Source organism: Gouania willdenowi, chromosome 2 (genome assembly GCF_900634775.1).
Source record: "Gouania willdenowi chromosome 2, fGouWil2.1, whole genome shotgun sequence".
Classification (NCBI taxonomy): domain Eukaryota; kingdom Metazoa; phylum Chordata; class Actinopteri; order Blenniiformes; family Gobiesocidae; genus Gouania; species Gouania willdenowi.
In genome coordinates, this window is record NC_041045.1 from 8194657 (window position 1) to 8214419 (window position 19763).

At 37.8% G+C, this 19763-nt stretch overlaps 2 protein-coding genes across 2 annotated transcripts in view; one reads left to right on the forward strand and one right to left on the reverse strand.

Annotated features, from left to right (window-relative positions):
* Nucleotides 1-19763, reverse strand: part of tns1a (tensin 1a) — a 96358-nt gene that overhangs the window by 12249 nt on the left and 64346 nt on the right. Inside the window, 5 exon segments of the mRNA XM_028463327.1 lie at nt 3118-3268; nt 7692-7852; nt 8108-8188; nt 8898-10219; nt 10221-10569. Of these exon segments, the coding sequence (XP_028319128.1) occupies nt 3118-3268; nt 7692-7852; nt 8108-8188; nt 8898-10219; nt 10221-10569 (2064 nt within the window).
* LOC114473603 (C-type mannose receptor 2-like) lies at nt 2149-3124 on the forward strand. The gene has a single exon (XM_028463339.1). The coding sequence runs from the start codon at nt 2194-2196 to the stop codon at nt 2962-2964; it is 771 nt and encodes a 256-aa protein (XP_028319140.1). The 5' UTR covers nt 2149-2193; the 3' UTR covers nt 2965-3124.

Genomic DNA, 19763 nt, shown 5'->3' on the forward strand with positions numbered 1-19763 from the left:
TACAATATAAAATGTCCAAAAATTCTCCAAAATAATAAGAGAACAACACATGGGCATGAAAACACACTCGCAGCAAGGGTATGGATGAGTTTAACACACGAGATGATAACGTTCACATGCAGTTTCACAGATTTAAAGTTTTCTAAATATCACTGAACACAAAACATAAGCACAAAGACTATACGTCAGCGATGGGTAACTTTTACCACAGTGGGAGCCACAAAAATGTGATTGTGTCTGATCCCTGAGCCACGTTATCAACATTACTGCCACCATTTAGCATAATGACCAATTTAAGCATCATCATTAATACAGGAAAGAACAAAGGGTTTGTGCATTTTTGGAGTCATTTTTGTGTGCTTTTGTTGTCATTTTGTATGATTTACACTCATATTGTGTGTTTTTTTTTGTCATTTTGCATATTTTTCTTTTAATATGTATGGTTTTTTTTTAATGTCGATTTGTGTATTTTTGGAGTAGTTTTGTGCGTTTTGTTGTCCTATATTTTTCATTTTGTGTATTTTGATTGTCATTTTGTATATTTTACAATAATTTTAAATGTTTTGCTTTAGATTTTGCATGTATTTGCTGTCATTTTGTGCATTTTTGTATATTTTACTATAATTTTAAGTGTTTTTTTTTGCTTTTGTTGTCATTTTGTGCATTTTATACTCATATTGTGTATTTTTCTTGTCATTTTGCATATTTGTCTTTTAATATGTATGGATTTTTTATGTCGATTTGTGTGTTTTTGGAGTATTTTTATATTTTGTTGTCCTATGTTCGTGGTTTTGTGTTTTTCTTTCTCATTTTGCATATTTTTCTTTTAATATGTATGGTTTCTTTTAATGTCAATTTGTGTATTTTTGGAGTAATTTTGTGTGTTTTGTTGTCCTATATTTGCTGTTTTGTGTATTTTTTTGAATGTTTTGTTTTTGATTTTGTATGTTTTTGTTGTCATTTTGTGTATTTTTGTATATTTTACTATAACTTTAAGTGTTTTGTTTCTGATTTTGTATGTTTTTGTTGTCACTTTGTGTGTTTTAAGCTCACATTTTGTAATTTGTAATGTTTTCTCCTATTTTGTATGGGTTTTATGTCATTTTGTGTGTTTTTGTTGTCATTTTATAAATTTTACTCTTATATTGTATCTTGTCAATTTGTATATTTTCTCTCCTATGGGGTTTTCTTGTGATTTGTGTATGTTTTTAGGTTTTTTTTTTTCTCATTTTGTAAATTTTTGCTATAGTTTTGCATGTTTTTGGAGTCAATTTGTGCATTTTCTTCAGGGGCCGCACAAATTTCGGGCCCCCTGTTGTCCATCTCTGTTTTCCATCATGCCCAAGCTTTGATGAGCTCTTGCTTGAAGCCTGATTTAAAACACTTGCTGAAGCTGAAATAATGTTATGTTTAAGGTAAGAACTGAAGTATTTCCAGAATAAGATGCATGTGAATAATAATCTCTGAAAGTGGTTTGTTTTTAAGGTGAAATGCATCTGTTATTCTGGAAATAATCTTCATTCACTCTGTACATGCAAAATGATGTGAATAAAGTGTAAAGAGGGTGTGGGATGAGGGGGGTTGAGGTGTGTGTGTGTGTGTGGAGGGGGAAACAGCTTCTTACGACAACAAATGGGTTTTCATCACTGACTGACTGCAAGAGAGGGGGCGGAGCTTCTTTTCACACATCTACCCACAGGCAAATGAACATTTAACAGATTTGGTGACAAAATAAAATACAAATGCATGTAAAATCATGCATGGAAATTAAATCGTGGAAAAACTACAATAATTTAATATTATAATATTCTGTCAGGCCTTTGTTGTCTCAATTCACTTTGACTTTGTGACAATGTCCGACTAAATACTATCCGTGCTCGCCGACGCAGCTTTGTTTGCCGTCAAGTCAAGCAAATCTTTACTGACGACTTTAAGCAAATACAACATTTGTTTGTCTGACTCACTACTAGTAACTCCTTCCATGTTTTTTGTTCACCGTGTGTATAAAAAAATCTTCTCCACACACTTGGTACCCGAGCAGAATATTTCTAATCTCTGATTGGTTTACTGAGCTAAATGGGCGGCCCCATACGCAAATGTCTCTGATAAAGCAACCCCAGCAGGTAGAGGCTCCAGGTCACACTCAGCTCCTTCCTCCACCTGCAAAGCTTATCAATCCTTTGACTCGACACGATGAATCCAGGCTTCGAGTTTGTCTTGATTCTGATGAGTTTTTCAGGAACATTTGGGAAGTATGTTTACGTTGAAGAGAGTAGGTCTTGGGATGAGGCCCAGCAGTACTGTAGGACACATTTCATTGACCTGGCTCCTATCAACAATGAATACGACAACATGAAACTGGCAGAGTCATATAACATTCCCAGGGGAAGCTGGATAGGACTCATGAAACCAAACGCCACACAAATCTGGATGTGGTCTGGAGGTGCAAGGGTCGAACAATTTTTTTGGGCTACAGGGGGAGAAGTAAAAACTGCATACATAGATGCCGTCGGTGCTTTTTCAAAAGGGAATTGGTACATATATCGCCCAGACAGCAGTCAACCCTTCTTCTGCTTCAACGTGATCCTGGTGGAGGAGAGAAAGACTTGGGAGAAAGCACTGGAGTACTGCAGAGAGCACCACTCAGACCTGGCCAGCGTGGCATCTGAGACGGAGATGATGCTGATCCAGTCAAAGCTGAAGAATCACGTCCCCAGCAGCATGGTGTGGATAGGCCTGCACTCCTTTCAGAAAGGCTGGCTGTGGGTGGACGGGCAGCCCATGACTTACAATGCTTGGAGTTCAAATGAAAACCCAGTGTGCCCCCCCTTGGAGATGCAGTGTGCAGCCTTGAAGGCAGATAAGATGAAGAATCATACCACCAGCGGCGGGCAAATGATGGAAGAGACGTCAGTCTGGGAGGCTCACAACTGTTATGATGAACTTCCCTTTATTTGCTACTGAGCTAAGCTGGTTTAGCCTATCTTTATGGTTATTTTATCTTTATTTTTCGCATTTATTTTATAGCATCTGAAGTTTTCTCAAGTAGACGCCTATTCTTTTCTGATCTGTTTGTAAACCATACTCGCCCCTTGTCTGCAGACAGAGTGAACCTACACATGTTGAAGTAAGGCGTCTGTGGTGACACTGGGAAGCTGGGGGTTGGGGGGGAATTCTCACCACCTCCTCCGTCTCCGTAGGGAGGACTGTTGGCGAAGCGGCCCGTGTTGCTGTCCTCGAAAGCCTCCCGGTAGCTGTGGACGAGACCCTGGAAGAAAAGAAAAGAAGAGGTAGAAACTAAATGGATTTATTTTTTTTTTTTTTTTTTTTGTGCATTAAATGACAGCTAGACATTTCATTAGTATGAGAAAAAAAAATATTGTGTCTTAGTTTAGTGTGTGCAGTCGTGTAGATTGTTTTACTTTTTTATTGCTAATGGTAGAAATGTAATCAAAATAGGGCTGGCCAATATATCGTGATTCAAGTTTAATTGAGTTTTCTCTTTTGGTGTTATAAAAATATACAATATCGCCTATATCAATATATATATAAATATATATATATATATATTTTATAGCTTATTTTCTATTAAAATACTCATTTTAGGAGTCACTGCTTTCACTACTTCTCAGAACAGCATGAAAAGCTCAGTTAGATGGATCGATGAGTGCATTCTAACCCAGAGCTTCCTCTAAAGAAGCCACATTACAAAACTCACTCACACGTGCTGTCCCTTAGAGGAGAAAAAGGCAAACGTGGCACATATCGTGCAGCTATTTGTTAGTAAATGTGCCAGAAATACACAAAAGGACAACGAAAACACAGAAAAAGGCAAGAAAAACACAAAACGTTACTCCAAAAACACACAAAACTACTATAAAAATAAACAATTCGACCAAAAAAATACACAGAACAACTCAGAAATAAACTGAGTTTTCTACAATGTCACCTACATCAATATTATTTTCTATCTCAATTTGTATTGAAATACTCATTTTAGGGGTTGCTGCTTTTGCTACTTCTCAGAACAGCATTAAAATCACAGTTAGATGGATATCTGAGTGCGTCCTAACCTAGACCTTCCACTAAACAAGCCACACTACAGAACTCACTCACACGTGCTGTCCCTTAGAGGAGAAAAAGCCAAACGTGTCACATATTGTGCAACTGTTTGTTAATAAATGTGCCTGTGTGGCATTTTTCATGATCAAATTTAACCCTGACTTAATCTAAATTAAAATGATTGAGATTAACATTGTATATCACCATTTTGAGTTTTGGTCCATATTGCCCAGCCCTAGTGTTCAATGGTGTAGATGGTTTTACTTTTTTGTACATTTTTATTGCTAATGGTAGAACTTCAATCAAAATAATCAATAGTTACCATCACAAAATGTAACAACAACAACAATATGTCAAATACACAATATGTTGTACAATATGTTTCACATTGTAGTAAACCATAACGTTCTCAACAGAGAGATCTTATTAAACAAGTTTCATGTGTAATATTTTAGGTTTATTGATGTTGATTCATTTTCTGCTGCCCTGAAGTGGAAAAACGAATGAAATAATTTACCGTAAAATGCTGTTTAATATTTATGTCCGTCATCTGGAGATGTTTTGAAAATCAATGTATGGAAATGTGTGAATTTGAGGGTGGAATTATTATAAAGAACTCTAGGTGTGTTGTCTTTACATTTAGTTTTAATATGTATGTTTATCTATACTTCTGCTATGAAACTGTGTATCAGTAATTAAAGCATCCGTCTGCTGACTAACTTCTGTCTTATTAAAAAACAAAATAAAGTAGATTGTAGAAAACAACATTATACCATGTCTTTTTATTTTTTTTAGCTGAGGTAAATTTTCCTAAGCTTCTAATTTACAAGGAAAACAAGCTTTTTTCTCATTAGAACGAAGCAGCATCTTGGTAAAGCTGAACTAAGACCTGTTTTTGCATGCTGTTCACAAACTGAAGCCCTTAAATTCAAATGAGGCATGTCAAAATTCAACCATCCAAAGCATCTGAAGGATCTGACACGTCATGGTGTCCATTTAGCTTGTACAGAAACAAAATGTAACACCTTATAGCAGGAGCGCTCAAGTTAAAAAAAGAAAAGAAAAACAAGAAATTAAAATAGTTAGCATAACAGAAAACACTGTATTTACATGAACCATAAAGAATGTGTAGGTATGTGTGTGTGTGTGTGTGTGTGTGTGTGTTAAGACAATAACTTGAAGGGATGGGAGAAAACAAAATACTAAAAATCAAAAATAAACAAATAACTAAATTGAAATATGAATTTAAAATAATAATAATAATAATAATAAGATAATTGACAACATAAATAAAAAAGCAGATCAATATAACCATGAAAGGTCTACACACAAATGTGATTAAATTAAATAATAATAATATATAGTATTTTATTTATTATTATACGTCTCAAACTCTGAGTAATCAAATTCTACCAAAGAAAATAATAAATAGTAGTAAGAATTTTAAAAATAACAAATACTACAACTAAAAAGACATTATTATTATTAATAATAATAATAATAATAATAATAATAATAATAATAATAATAATAATAATAATAATAATAATAATAATAATAATAATAATAAAAGAATAAATAAGAATAATTTAGGCATTTGCCCAAATACAACCAAAAAAATAAATAAATAAATAAAAAATTCTCCTTCCTTCCCTTTTTTTTCCTCCACCTTTATTATTTATACTATCTTTTTAATTTAATTTAAGTTACCATTTATGACACACCTGAAATCTAATGATGCTAGAGATATAAATAACTACCCCTCACAGTCAGCTGTGATAGATCAGGGACAGAGGTGACAAGCAACAAAGTACAAATACTTCATTACTGTACTTAAGTAGTTTATTTTGTTATCTGTATTTATTTTTTTTGGCCACTTTTTACTTTTACCCCTTACTTATTTTAACAAATATCTGTACTTTCTACTAACTAAATGAGCTCGTTACTTTCAAGACTTTCGAAGATGACGCCACGATGTAAATATACGTAATATTTTGGTAGTTTGAGCTTTTTTTCCTGTTAGACAGGTCCCTTAGTTTTATGATTAACATTTTCAACTTTTTAAAAATGTTAAACTCAAAGCTGCATAAAAAAACATTTTATCTACACATTTTATCTAAAATGAGCACTAAATTATCCAGAGGGGTATTCCATAAAGGAGGGTTAACAAACTCTGAGTCTATCCATATACTCTGGGTCAACATACCCAGCGATGGGAAACTCTGGGTATCGAATTCCATGACAGCTGGTATGAAGTGGGTCAATCAACCCTGAGAACGTAAACCTTGGGTTATTGACGTGCATGCGCGCGATAAAAAGCCATCATCAATGGATCAGAGATTTACTCGAGCTGCCATGGCAATCACCCGGAAGAGAGTGATTTATTCACCCTAATGGGTGAAATAAGCCGGTGTTTGAGGAATATGAGCCTGTTCTAAAGGTGCGTTCAATCTTCAGTGACTATAGTGGCTTAAATCACCTGTAATTAGTCACACTTTTTGTTCTCTTCATCACTTTATTGCTTCAGTGACGTGACGAGCAGTGAATAATATGAATAAAATGTGTCTGAGGAGACCTGACAGCCGCATGATGTCGCATGATTTATATTGATTTTTAATGTAATACTGTCGCCAGAGTCATCTGAACGTCCTAAAAAATATGTCATTATTTATTTATTAATCCCTGAAGCAGGACGCGAACCCGCGCCCCAACATTTCAAAGAGAAGCGTCACATTTCACTGCGCCATCATACCTTCAAAGATGCAGGATCTACAGATTAAACTGTATGACAATATAAAACAACAATTCCTTTAAATTGTCTCCTCCTTTATATTATCCACAGGTTTGTATTCAGGGAACTTTACTACAGACGTCAGTAGATGTTTTAATGCAGATCAACCTCTCAGTATCTTTCACTTAATGATCTGTATCCACAATGTTATAAAGAAAACTATCGTTTGCACAAAAAAACGATAGTAAAACGTAAAACAACACAACATTAGTAATGATGTGAGCACGTCTGTGGTGTGTGATGTCACTAATGGGTTACAGAGAAAAGTGCTACGGTAAATTAAAGTGTTCAGAAACGGTGTTCAGGTGGGTGGAGCCAGGTAGAAACCCAGGGTTTCTTCGATAAAACCTGCCAGCGACCAGGTTTAGTTAACGGAAAATGTTGCCATGGTAACATACTCAGAGAAGGACATACCTCGAGTTTGAACATAACCTGCTTTATGGGATACCCCTCGGGTGTTCATAAAGGGTAACAGATTTAATTTGTTTCCATTTGCCAGTTTTTTTCACAAGTTCTTAAAAGAATAAAACATTATGGAATTTGCTGGTTTAAAAACCCTGTCTTATCATTGAAGGGACATTTCTTTTACTTTTTTTTAATTTTTACTTAAGTAAGGGAGCAACTTCAATACTTTTTACTTTTACGAGAGTCATTTTTTATTCAAGTATCTATACTTTTACTTACGAAGACTAGTACTTTTGCCATCTCCGACCAGGGAAGCCATTATAGGCTATTAAGAACTGCTTTTTTGAAAACATTTTTGCACATTTCAAATCACAAATTCAAGTTTTTATCATCAGGGCTTGGATCAAGCAGGAGAAAACGTCAGGTGCGTTACCTCTTTGGGTCTTCCTCCTGGGTTCAGAGCCAGATTAGTGAAATCCACTGAACGCATTGCAGACCTGTTTTCACTGCTGCTGTGGTATTGACCTTCACTCGTGGTGCGACGCCTGCCCGTTTCCTGTGTCACTTCTGGGGTCATGCCTCTTGAGCGCACCCCTAAAACAAACACCCCCAAATATTCAAAGTGCAACCTCAGTACACGTTGTTTGCAAAGTGTGGCAACATTCTGCCATTGAGGAAAACATTTATTACTGTGAGTGAGACAGCGTTAAACAGATGTTTTAAGTATGAATCAAAGAAGGGTTATAGGGAAAGCATTCATAGCAAATCATAAAGAAAAAAAAGGCACAGACGGAGTCTACAAATGTAGGACAAAAGTTGGAAACCAAAAGTGAGGGAGAGTGGACAAACCAGAGAAGGAATAGGAGCGATGGCGGTCAGATTGTTGTGGTGTCATGCTTTCACTGATGCCCCGAATACGAGCGTTGTACTCTGTTGGCGGGGGTTGTGGAGGGGATGTGGAAGCGAGGCAGCAGGTGGAGGAAATGAAGAGGAGAAGGAAGGACATACAGAGGAGGAAACAATGGTTTGAAGGGTTGCCCGAACAGCAGGAAATGGAATGAACATTAAAAAAAGAGAAAATAAAGAAAAAAGATGACACGTCTAACAAAAAAAATAAGAATTGAACTCCTTTAAGTTTGACACTTGATTGTTCCACTAGGTGGCACTGGGGAGCACATCCCAGTCCATATGATGGAACAATAAGATGAATGTGGACAATGCACGGAAGCCAGAGCCTCTGACTGTAAAGCTATTCTTACTTTCATGCCAGCTAAACACTCACCAACTCTTCTTTACTTTGACTATAGAGCTAATTCTATGAGCACGTATCATGCTCCTGGTACGGACATTCATTATGACTGTAAAAAAAAAAAAACCTGCTAAAATGTGCACTGCTCACACTCTGGCTACAAACTGCTTGAGCTGCAGCTAAAACAACAGTTTTTTTTGGACTTCTAATGTTTGAAAACTTGGGAATATACAAATATTTTCCAATAAAAAAAGTGGTGTCAAATTACAGGCACTAAATTCCATTGCTAACAAAGACAGCACAAATAACTTGTGGGGTTCAAATTTCTGGCTTTTGGTGATTATTGAAGGCTGTTCACCGTTTTACTCATAAAATCTTACAAAGCCTTACCAGCTATGCGATGAGCCACAAGTCCTTCCAAATTCAATGTCTCTTCAACATCCTGTTCTTTGGGCAATGATGAAGATGATGTGTCCTTAGGCTGGGGGGTGAGAGCAGGAAGGGGTGATGAGGAGGCACTGTAGCCTTGATAAGGTGAGGACCCCTGTGGGTCCGGGGAGTGTGAAATTCTGCCCCCTGAGTTCATAGGCTTCACTGATGCCTGCTGGTTGAAGTTCGAATCGGTCATAGGGTGTTGGGGTGCTTGCCGTGTGTGGAGATAAGGTTCAGGGGTGTGTGTTGGAGTGATATTTTGGTGTTGGTAGCCAGCATTCATCCTTTGGGGAGAATACGCTGGAGACTCCATGACTGGGCTCTGGTTAGGCAGTGTTGACACCCTCCCAGTTGATCTCAGGGGCTGATGAAATGTGTTTCCGACTTGGCCAGAGTTGTTGTAGCCATGAATGGCAAAGTCGGCTTGGTAGGAAGGTCGAGCAAGGGTCTGCGAGAAGGGTACCTGGGACGAATCCAGGTTGTTTTCCCCAGGCGGTGCACTGTGGGACTTAGACATGTGAGAGCTAATTGGATCCAGGTCGAGCATTAGCATATTTAGAGCCTCGATGGACTGCTCAATGTCTCGTTGTGAGGCTGAGTTGGGGAAGTGTGGCAGGCTATGGGTCGACTGCAGAGGAGGTCCAAACGGATCGTCAGGAAGGCTGTGCTGATGCCAAGTGTTCAGACCTCTTTGAACAGCCTCTCGGCTACTGGTGCTCCTCTCAGGGGCTCTGGGCATAAGCTTTGAGTTAGTCTCTGGCCCACTTGCAGGCGGGTTGCCAAAAGACTCTGACCGGTACAACCCTCCTCCATTTTGGTAGTTATTGTATTCATCTTGCGGCAACGCAGAGTCCACAGGCATCTCTTGCATTGCAGCAGGAGTTCGTACTCCAGGCACTGGCATTTCGTTTAACTTTTCTTCAAGAGTGCTTCTCTCAAGGTACGGCCCGTCGTTCTGGACACTGACAGGTGTTTGTGATTGGTAGTAAAGGTCCGCCGGTGTCGCGTGGCCCTCTAAAGATGAGAGCGTGCCCAAGCTATCAACACTGTTGCCTTCTTGGCTGGTTGGCAGCTCGTCGTCGAGAATATCTGTTTCACGCTCCTCGGTTGAAGGTGCGCCGATCAGTCGGGCGTGGCCCCCGTTAACATGCACCTGGGCAGGGACCAGGTGTCTCACTCCTCCTCCTGGACTGGTGGACGTGGTCAGGTAGGCCTGCCGTTGACTTGGTGCTTCAAGACCACTCAGAAGCTGGTCGAGCTCTCTTTTTTCCTGTGGGCTGAGGGGTGGGGGGGGGGGCGGTTGCCGGGATGTTGTGGCTCACAGCACTGTGCAAGGAATGACTGTGCTCATCGGTGCGATCTGTCTTGATTGAAGCAGTTGAGTTTCCAGAGTCACTGCTTACTGATAGTGTGTGGTCGACAGCCGGTAGGGAGGTGTGGCCTATCACAGGAAGGGTCTGGTCAGTCTTTTGCAGAGGATGGTTGGGTTGTTGCAATTGGTTTTCGGCACTGGTCAAAGGGTTTTCATGGACTGGGAGGCCATTGATGGTGACAACTCCCTCCAGGGAGTCTTTCTTACGAATCTGGGCATAAAGACTTCCATCGAGTGGTCCTTGAGTGTGAGCAACATCTGAAAGGAGCAAATAATTGATTAGTTAGTTCAACAAATCAAGTTGGTTTGTAAGCCTTCCAATATTTACACAAAGCTTTTAGCATATGGTAGAGAAAAGCTTCCTCTGCACCCTCCAGCAACATAACCCCTTCTGTTCTATTAATAGCCAATTTGCAGGTCTAAAGCCTCAGTCACGTAGCGTCAGGGCAGCCCACAGGCTCTGACGTGGACCAGGGTAGGCCCTGGCCAACAGCTGGTCTGTGCAGGCCTAAGACACATCAGTACAAGTTTGTTTATGTCACAAAATTCTAACAAATGGACAAAACTTTCAATTTCTTTCTCACTTTCAATATCATTAAAATTCTCTCTTGCAGTTCACACAGGTTTTATATATAGTCAACAAATGTGGGCCAGGAAAACACAACCATAGCACATACCAGTTCTAGTGTCCTTAATCCAGGACACACAAATATATATATACTTGAACTCAACTGGCTCACGTTTGGGATGTTCCAAATTGAGTGACCCCTGGAGACAGATGGTGGATCACTCTGGCAGCTATTTCAAAACCCATGTCAACAACAGCTCACAGAAACAGTAGCAACAAGAAAACGGAGGCAGAGCGAGAAAACTGTCAACACTTTGTTCTTAAAGTTTGAAGTCAAGTATTTAATTCCAGGTTTAGGATTATTCGGAATGTAAAATAAGAAAACACTGATAGTTATTATTTCCTCACTTCTTACCTGTGGATGAACCTCTTCAGGTTTTAACATGAAATGGTGACATCTTGCCAGTTCTTGTCTTCATAATTCAGTGTAAACATTGCGATCTGTTGCCACTGACTGACTGAACTTTCTGCCTCTGATTCTCATCTTACTCTGATTCATGTCCTCCCATCACCCACCACCATGTGCTCTACTGGCGCGAGGTGGGGTTGTACCACTGAGGCTTCCACAAGGGGTGGGCTTCACTTTAGGATCATACACCATCACTGCATCTACCTCTGACATGGGCATCTGGGACAACATTCAAACCTTAGGACTAGATTCATGCGGCTCCCAAGATAATTATTCCAAACACACAATGTGACAGAAAAATACAAAAAATGACAATAAAAGACACAAAGTTGGAGAAAAATGCACGAAAACAACACCAAAAACACCTTAAATGTCTCCAAAAAACACACACACACAATTACTGAAAAACTCAAGAAATTACTTAATAGAAAATACACTAACAATACACAAAATGACTCCAAAACACACAAAATTAGAGAAAATGTTAAACAAAATGACAACAAAAACACAAGAAATGACTTCAAAAACATCAAATTGACTCATGAAACACAAAATGACTACAAAAGCACACACAATCAGTGAATACAATGAAAATACACAAAATGACTTGACACACAAAATAGCAAAAATGACTCCAAATACACACAAAATTACAAAAATATATATATATATATACAACATGACAACAAAAACACAATAAATTACTTTGAAAACACAAAATGAAGATGAAATTACACAAAATGAGTCCAAAAAACACACAATTTCAGAAAAAAATAAAAATGACAACAAGAATAAACTATATTACAACATAAACACACAAAACAACCACATAAACATGGCAGAAAAATGTGCAAAATGACGTAATCCTTTATTAATGCTCAGATCGATCATTCTATCACCACTAAATGTTGATATTAATGTTTACAATGTTGCCCTGTGATCAGAAAATCACAGTTTTTTTGATAAAAAATGTGGCAAGGACACATAAGCTTAAATATACATGCCTTTCTAATAAAAATGCTTTTCATTTTAACCAAAACTTGTAAGGAATGTACAATTATTAGGTAATAAACCTTAACTTTGCACTAAGATGCAACAGAAGAATGAGAGTCAGACACATTCTAGATGTAATAATGGAATCACAGTTTGAAAACACACAGATATAATCAACGTCCAACTATGTCACAGGTCCAAAAATATATATCATGATATCAACTGACAATTTAATGATAGTGTCAGCACCAGAGGGTGTCACATTTGAATAGTAGAGCCTCAGCCGATGACCACGCTTATGAAAAACAGAAACCAGCGTCACTCCATCTAAATAGAGCAAATATCGTCCCTCTGGTGATAAATAAAGGCAGTCGAGCTAGAATTAGATTAGTGATGTCACCGAAGGGGAGGGCACAGACATAGCGGACAAATTGTTTACATGTCGCACGTCATTGTCTGTAAAATCAACTCTCTTCTCACACACACACACACACACACACGCTTATGATGAGAAATACACACATGCACATTGCACACAACCACAGACGCACACCTGTGGAGGCTCCGTATTCCCTTTAGTGACAGGTGCTTTCCTTTTCTGGGAGAACGTAAACGGCTATTGCTCCCACACACACGTGTGCACATGTTCTCCATTTAAACACCTGTGGCTAATGATTTATCATAACACAATGTGCTCAAAGTATTGCATTTAAAACGCATTGGCATTCAGAATAAATTAGTGACAGACAAATCGAGCAATGCAATATAAATGTTATAAATCATAGATGGGATCTGATCTGAGATTTTGTGTTGTTTAGTATATTTTTCTATAATTTTGAGTGTTTTTGTTGTTGTTTTGAGTATTTGTAGTTATTTTATATGCTTGTGGAGTTATTTTGTGTATTTTCTGTTGTTGTTTTATGTTATTTTGAATTAATTTTGCTTATTGTAGTGTCATTTTGCATGTTTTTGGAGCCATTTTGTAAATTTGTTTCTAATTTTGTGTATTTTCATTGTCACTTTCTGTTTTTGGAGTCATTAATGTGTATTTTTGGTGCTGTTTTGTTTGTTTAATGTATATTTCTAGTCGTCTTGGGTGTTTTTCGGAGCAAATATGTGTAGTTTTGCAGTTGCGTTATGCATTTTTCGGTCTTTCATTTGTTTGTAGCTGTTGTTAAACAAGTCCATGCGCATACAGGCTATTTGGAGAAGGTCATCTGTGCTTGACAAGACCATCAGAGGTTAAAAGACAGCCTGTGCGTTGGTAGACAACTGTGTATGTCTGTGTGTGTGTGTGTTCACATGTGAGCAGTAAACCTGGGCTGTCCCAGGGAAAAAAAGCCAATGAGGGTCAGAAAGGTTGGGATACAGAGGACCATTTGTTCTCAGAAGCTCAATAAAAACACCCAAAAGGAGACAAATGTATAGGCAGGATGGAGTGTGCCTGTGTGTAATTTTGTGTATTTTTCAAGTCAGGTGTGTTTTGTTATTATATTGTGTGTGCTTGTGTTGATATTTCTGTCATTTTCTGAATTTATGTTGTCGATTTGTGCAATTTTTTGCAGTTATTTTCTGTTTTTTGTTGTAGTCTTGTGTATTATTTTGTAATTTTGCTGTAATTTTGTGTGTCTTGGGAGTCATTTTGTGCATTTTGGAATCTTTTTGCAAGTGTTTGTTATTACTTTGTGTTTTTTGTACATTTGGTGTGTTTTTGTTATTATTTTGTCTGATCTTATTGTCTTCTTTGTATGTTTTGGTGCTTTTCTGAATTTTTGTTGTCACTTCGTCCAATTTGGAGACATTTTATGAATTTCTGTTGTTACATTTTAGCATTTTTTGTCCATTTTGCATCTTAGAAGTTATTTTGTTTATTTGATTGGGCTTTATATTCCTTCCAATTACTTGAATTGCAACTTTTGGGGGACTTGTTTTGGGGGGGACACACGCAATCTGACTGAACAGCCAGTTGCCCATTTCTGCTCTTCGGTTCAAAAAGTTTTTTTTTTTTTTTTTTTAAGCAAGCATGTTATTCATAAAAACAAGAATTTTGGTAATGATTTTGCTTAGAGATCTATGCGACACACATCAATAAAATGATGAGTTATCAGGTTAATTAGCCCAACGCTAGTTATAAAAAAAGGTAAAAACTAAAAATTGTTCTTCTTTAAAACACAACAACTTTTTTACACTTCTTTTAAATTGGCCCGACAACAAATCTGAATGAATGCGAGCACCACATGCTACAAACTATAAAGCTATTCCTGCCGTTATAAAGACTGACATGCAGAGGCCGGCCAGCACACACTGCCACCACCCATATAAATGATGTCATTCACTCGCAGCAGGATGCGACATTCACTTTCACAGCTTTCTCACCCGCACCTGACCAACACGTCTCAAAGAGTCCACTGTGACTGACCGTTCAACCTTCAGACAAATCCTCACAGCGTTGCCATGCAATGTTTCCAAAATAGCCCCTTCCGCTGCTTCGCTGTGCAGGAGAACATGTTTTCACCGTCAGATGAAGTGACTCTCCATCAGTGAGCAACATGTCGTTGTTGGCGTATCAGCAAAAAGAATATTACTGTAGCTTTTAGCCTCCGTGTGAGTCCATCAGTGTCAAACTCTGAGGTGACGTGATGTCACAGTATCAGTGTCTGACGCTGAGATTGTTTTCAGGCTGATGTCATCCACCCGACTGTGACTGTCCTAAAAAGCTCTAACATCAACAATTCTGGTTGTATTTTAAGTCTTTTCTGTTTTTACGTTGAATGTGGAAGCTCATTGATCGGTCTCGTTTTGTGCGACTCCCAAAACAAATACACGAAATGACTCCAAAAAACACAAAACAACAAGAAAAATCCACACTAAAATTAGGCAAATTATGCAAATACAGTATACACAAAATGACAACAAATACAAATTACTGCAAATAACCAACAAAACAATCAACAAAAAGACACAAGTCTCCAAAAAACACAAAACAACAACAACAAAACTCAAAATGACTCCAAATGTACACGTAACAAACAAAAAACACCCACAAAGACTCCAAAAGCACAGGGAACAAACAAAAACATGACTCAAGAAGTGCACAAACAAAAAAAATATACAAAAGTCACCAAAAAACACAAAACAGCAAAGAAAAAAGAAACGAAAAATGAAATAAAAAGCGCACAGAACATAAAGAAAAACACAAAATGACTAAAAAGAACAAAAACATAATACAAAACAATTAAAAAAAGCAAAAAACAAAACACAAAATCACTCTAAAATCTACAAAACAAACAACAATAATACACAAAATCACAATAGAACCACACAAAACAAAGAAAACGCCCAACAACAAAATCACAGAAACATACAAAACTGTAAAAAACCAACAAACACAAACGTTCCTTTGTTCTTTCCTGTATTAAAGCTCAGATTGATCACTATTCTGAAGGCTGACATCACAGTTTTAAATATGAGCGCGTGATGAGATTGCGGAAACGTTTCATTGAGTGCAAATATAAACGTGCAGCAGAGTTGTCCTTGGTTCACATCAGGGCATCAGTCTGTGTCCCTCCACCTGTCCTTCCATCTGTCTCTCCCTGTGAGCTGTCCTCATGGTTCCTCTGCTTACTGTCAACCTATAAAACACTGCTTGCTGCCGGGGTTTATCAAAGAATCTTATTTACATCGACGAGACATTTTCAAGCATGAAATGAAACGTGAGCGTAGCATACAGTGGGCCAAAAAAATAATTCCGCAGCCACCGATTGTGCAAGTTGTCCCACTTAAAAAAATAAATGAGTTTTCACCATAGCTTTAGATGGGCCTGGATTTAAAAAAATATACAAATATACACATTAAAAACACACAAAATGATTACATTAACATAAAAAAACTACAAAAAAAAAGACTCCAAACAATCCACAAAACAACCAACAAAAAGACAGAAAAGTCTCGCAAAAATAGACAAAATACAACAAAATAATGCCAAACAAAATGCACAGAACAACAAAAATTCACAAAATTACTTAAAAAAACTACAAAAAACAACAACAAAAATACAAAAAATGACTCCGAAAACACAAAACGAACAAAAATATACAAAATCACAATAGAACCACACGTGCCAAATACTTATTTCATGCAATAATTTACAAATAAATTCTTAAAAATTGTGATTTCCTGGATTTTTTTCACATTCTGTCAAGTGAACCTATGATGAAAATTACAGACCTCTCTCATCGTTTTAAGTGGGAAAACTTGCACAATCTGTGGCTGCCAAATACTTTTTTGCCCCACTGTATAAAGAAATAAAAACTAATGTTAACAGAGAAAGACAGTCAGTATTTAAAGCCTCATGGAGACGCGGAGGCATTAGGAGATGAGCACTGACTCAGCGGGGTTTCCAGGCCTGGGATTTGAACCTGCTGCTGAAGCTCACCGTGCTGTCAGCACCAGGTCTAACTAGAAGCATTATAGGCTCACGGGTTGCTTTTAAAATACCTGCCTGTGCTGCGCTCTCCTACAGGAATGCATACGCATTAAAATAGTGTGAAAAGTGTTCGTACTAATTGTTGGGAAGCAGATGGAGTTCAGGCTGCAACAACAAATCAATAAAAATGTACTATTAAAAGTGTTCGCAATTAATTAAATTATCAATTTGTTGCATCGTTCAATTTATGCTCAATAACCGTGACGCAGAACCTTTTGATTCACCTGCAGAGCTTTGTGTGTGTGTGCGGACCCACAACTGTTTGTGTGCGCACATCATGAGTGCACCAAGAGCGTTTTTGTGCACGTGCAGTGTTTGTGAGTGCGCGCATCAAGAGTGTTTGTGTGTGCGCGCGCCACGAGTGTTTGTGTGTGTGAGCACCAAGAGTGTTTGTGCGCGTGCACCACGAGTGTTTGTGTGCGTGCGCCAAGAGTGTTCAAGAGTGTAAACGACGAGTGTTTGTGTGTGCATGCACCACAAGTGTTAGTAGGTGTGCACACCACGAGTGTTCGAGTGCGTGCACCAAGAGTGTTGGAGTGTGTGTGCACACACAACTGTTTGTGCGTGCGCACACAAGTGTTGGTGTGTGTGTGTGCGCATTACGTGTTTGTGTGCGCGCACCACGAGTGTTTGTGTGTGCGCACACAAATGTTTGTGAATGCGCACACGAGTGTTGGTGTGCTGGCACTAAGAGTGTTTGAGTGCGTGCACCAACAATGTTCGAGTGTGTGTGCATACGAGTGTTTGTGTGTGTGCGCATACGAGTGTTTGTGCGTGCGCACACGAGTGTTTGTGTGTGCACGCAACACGAGTGTTTGTGTGTGCCCACACAAGTGTTTGTGTGTGCCCACACAAGTGTTTGTGTGTGAGCGCATACGAGTGTTTGTGTGTGTGTGTGAAAACGCACACGAGTGTTGGTGAGTGTGCGCATTACGAGTGTTTGTGCGCGCCCACACCCCGAGTGTTGGAGTGTGCACGCACCAAGAGTGTTTTTGTGCGAGTGACTGTGTGTTTGTGTGTGTGCACACGAGTGTTATTGTGTACGCGTGAGCCAGTGTTTGTGTGTGACTTGCGCGAGCGTTTGTTTGTGCGTGAGAGACACTTTTATTTTATTCATTTTTATTTAATCAGCTTAAGCAGGGTTTAAATGTGCTTTATAGATAAATTGCGTTTAAAAAAAAAAAGAAAAATCTGATTCATCGATTAATCGATTATGAAAATGCTTATTAGTTGCAGCGCTAGATGGAGTCGTTGTTTAACTTTTACCCTGCACTGTGCAGCAGAACGTGTCATTTCTGCAGCTCTCCAATAGTTTTGGTGAACCCCAAATTGTAGCCTGCGCCGAATGTTTTCCAATTTCTGTGACTCATTTTCTACAACATAGGTGCCAGAAACACAGGATGCATTCATGCCAGCATGGAAATACCATACGCACTAAAAGAGCTGTAGTTTTCCTTTGATTTCAGTGACACAAAACTATAGTTTCAAGCTTTAGTAAAAGTAAAATCCAACTCACCAAGCTTCTGTTTTCACTTCACTCCATTTAATCATTCTAAACCATTGATTCCTCCTTTCCCTGCATGACTTCCTCAGCGTGTGTTGAGCGCCTGCTCTGCCTCTCTATGTCCGTCTCGATCCAGCTATTCCAGACATGTTTCATGGCTGTGGCCCTGCCAAATATGGGATGAGGGGTGGTCCTGCTGTCTTACTGTATGCCACACACAGACTCCCATAAACATCTTCTCCTAGCAACAGGCTCCTGGGTGGCTGTTTTCAAACTGCTGTACACACTCACACGCACTATAATCTAAATAAAGATCCAACACTTCCTGTCATGTTGGCTTTAAAACTTCACGAGTGTAAAAAAACCATAATAAAAGTAACATCATCGATAAATGCAAGACATAAAACGCTGGACCAAGTATAACTTATTCAAATATTTAATGTAAGCTTTTATTTTGTAGGTATTTTTCCTGCATTGTAATATTAGTGGCTTCTACTACATATAATAATTATATATCAATAGTTCATACCCTACCCCATCCTGGTATTATGTGACATGTCTAGAAATGTTCAGCTTGCATGCTGAGGGTTGTCGGTTTGAGTCCTGATCACAGGTATTTTTTTATTTTTTTCAGTCACTTATTTTATAATATAAATGGTAAATTTGCAATATAAATGGTTATTTTAAAATGTAAATGGTCACTTTATAACATAAATAATTAATATATAATGTATAATGTATTCAGTGATTATATAGTATAAATGGTTATTTTATAGTATAAATGGTTATTTTTATAATGTAAATAGTTATATTATAGTATAAATGGTTATTTCATAATGTAAATGGTTATTCTATAGGATAAATGCTTATTTTATAATGTAAATAGTTATTTTATAAGATAAATGGTTATTTTATAATATAAATGGTAAAACGTGCATACAACATGGGTAAGTTGGAAGATAAGTTTATATATATATATATATATATATATATTTATATGTAGCAAATTTTCTTTCTTATAGATACTTCTTCGTCAATACAACTAGTGTTAAGTTCTAGCCTTTCACAATAAGAGCTTGCGATTTTGGCAAGAAATAACGTCTGTTTGTGACCAAAGAAAACTTTAATTTAACATCAAATTAAATGATAATTTATTTATTTACTTAAAATGTATTTAACATGGACACAGTAACATTGTGATGTTTAAGTGCAAAATACAAATTTAACACAGTAAAAAGTTAAAACATTTAAGAAAAAATAAATAAGAAACTGTGCATTTTTATTATTACTATGCTAATTTGGCTATCAAACAGGAAGGGTTAGCATTAATATCAATGTCAGCATCCCCTAAAGCATACGTGTCAAACTCAAGGGCCGAGGGCCAAATCCGGCCCTTTAAAGCATCAAATTCGGCCCCCCACAAGAAAGTAAA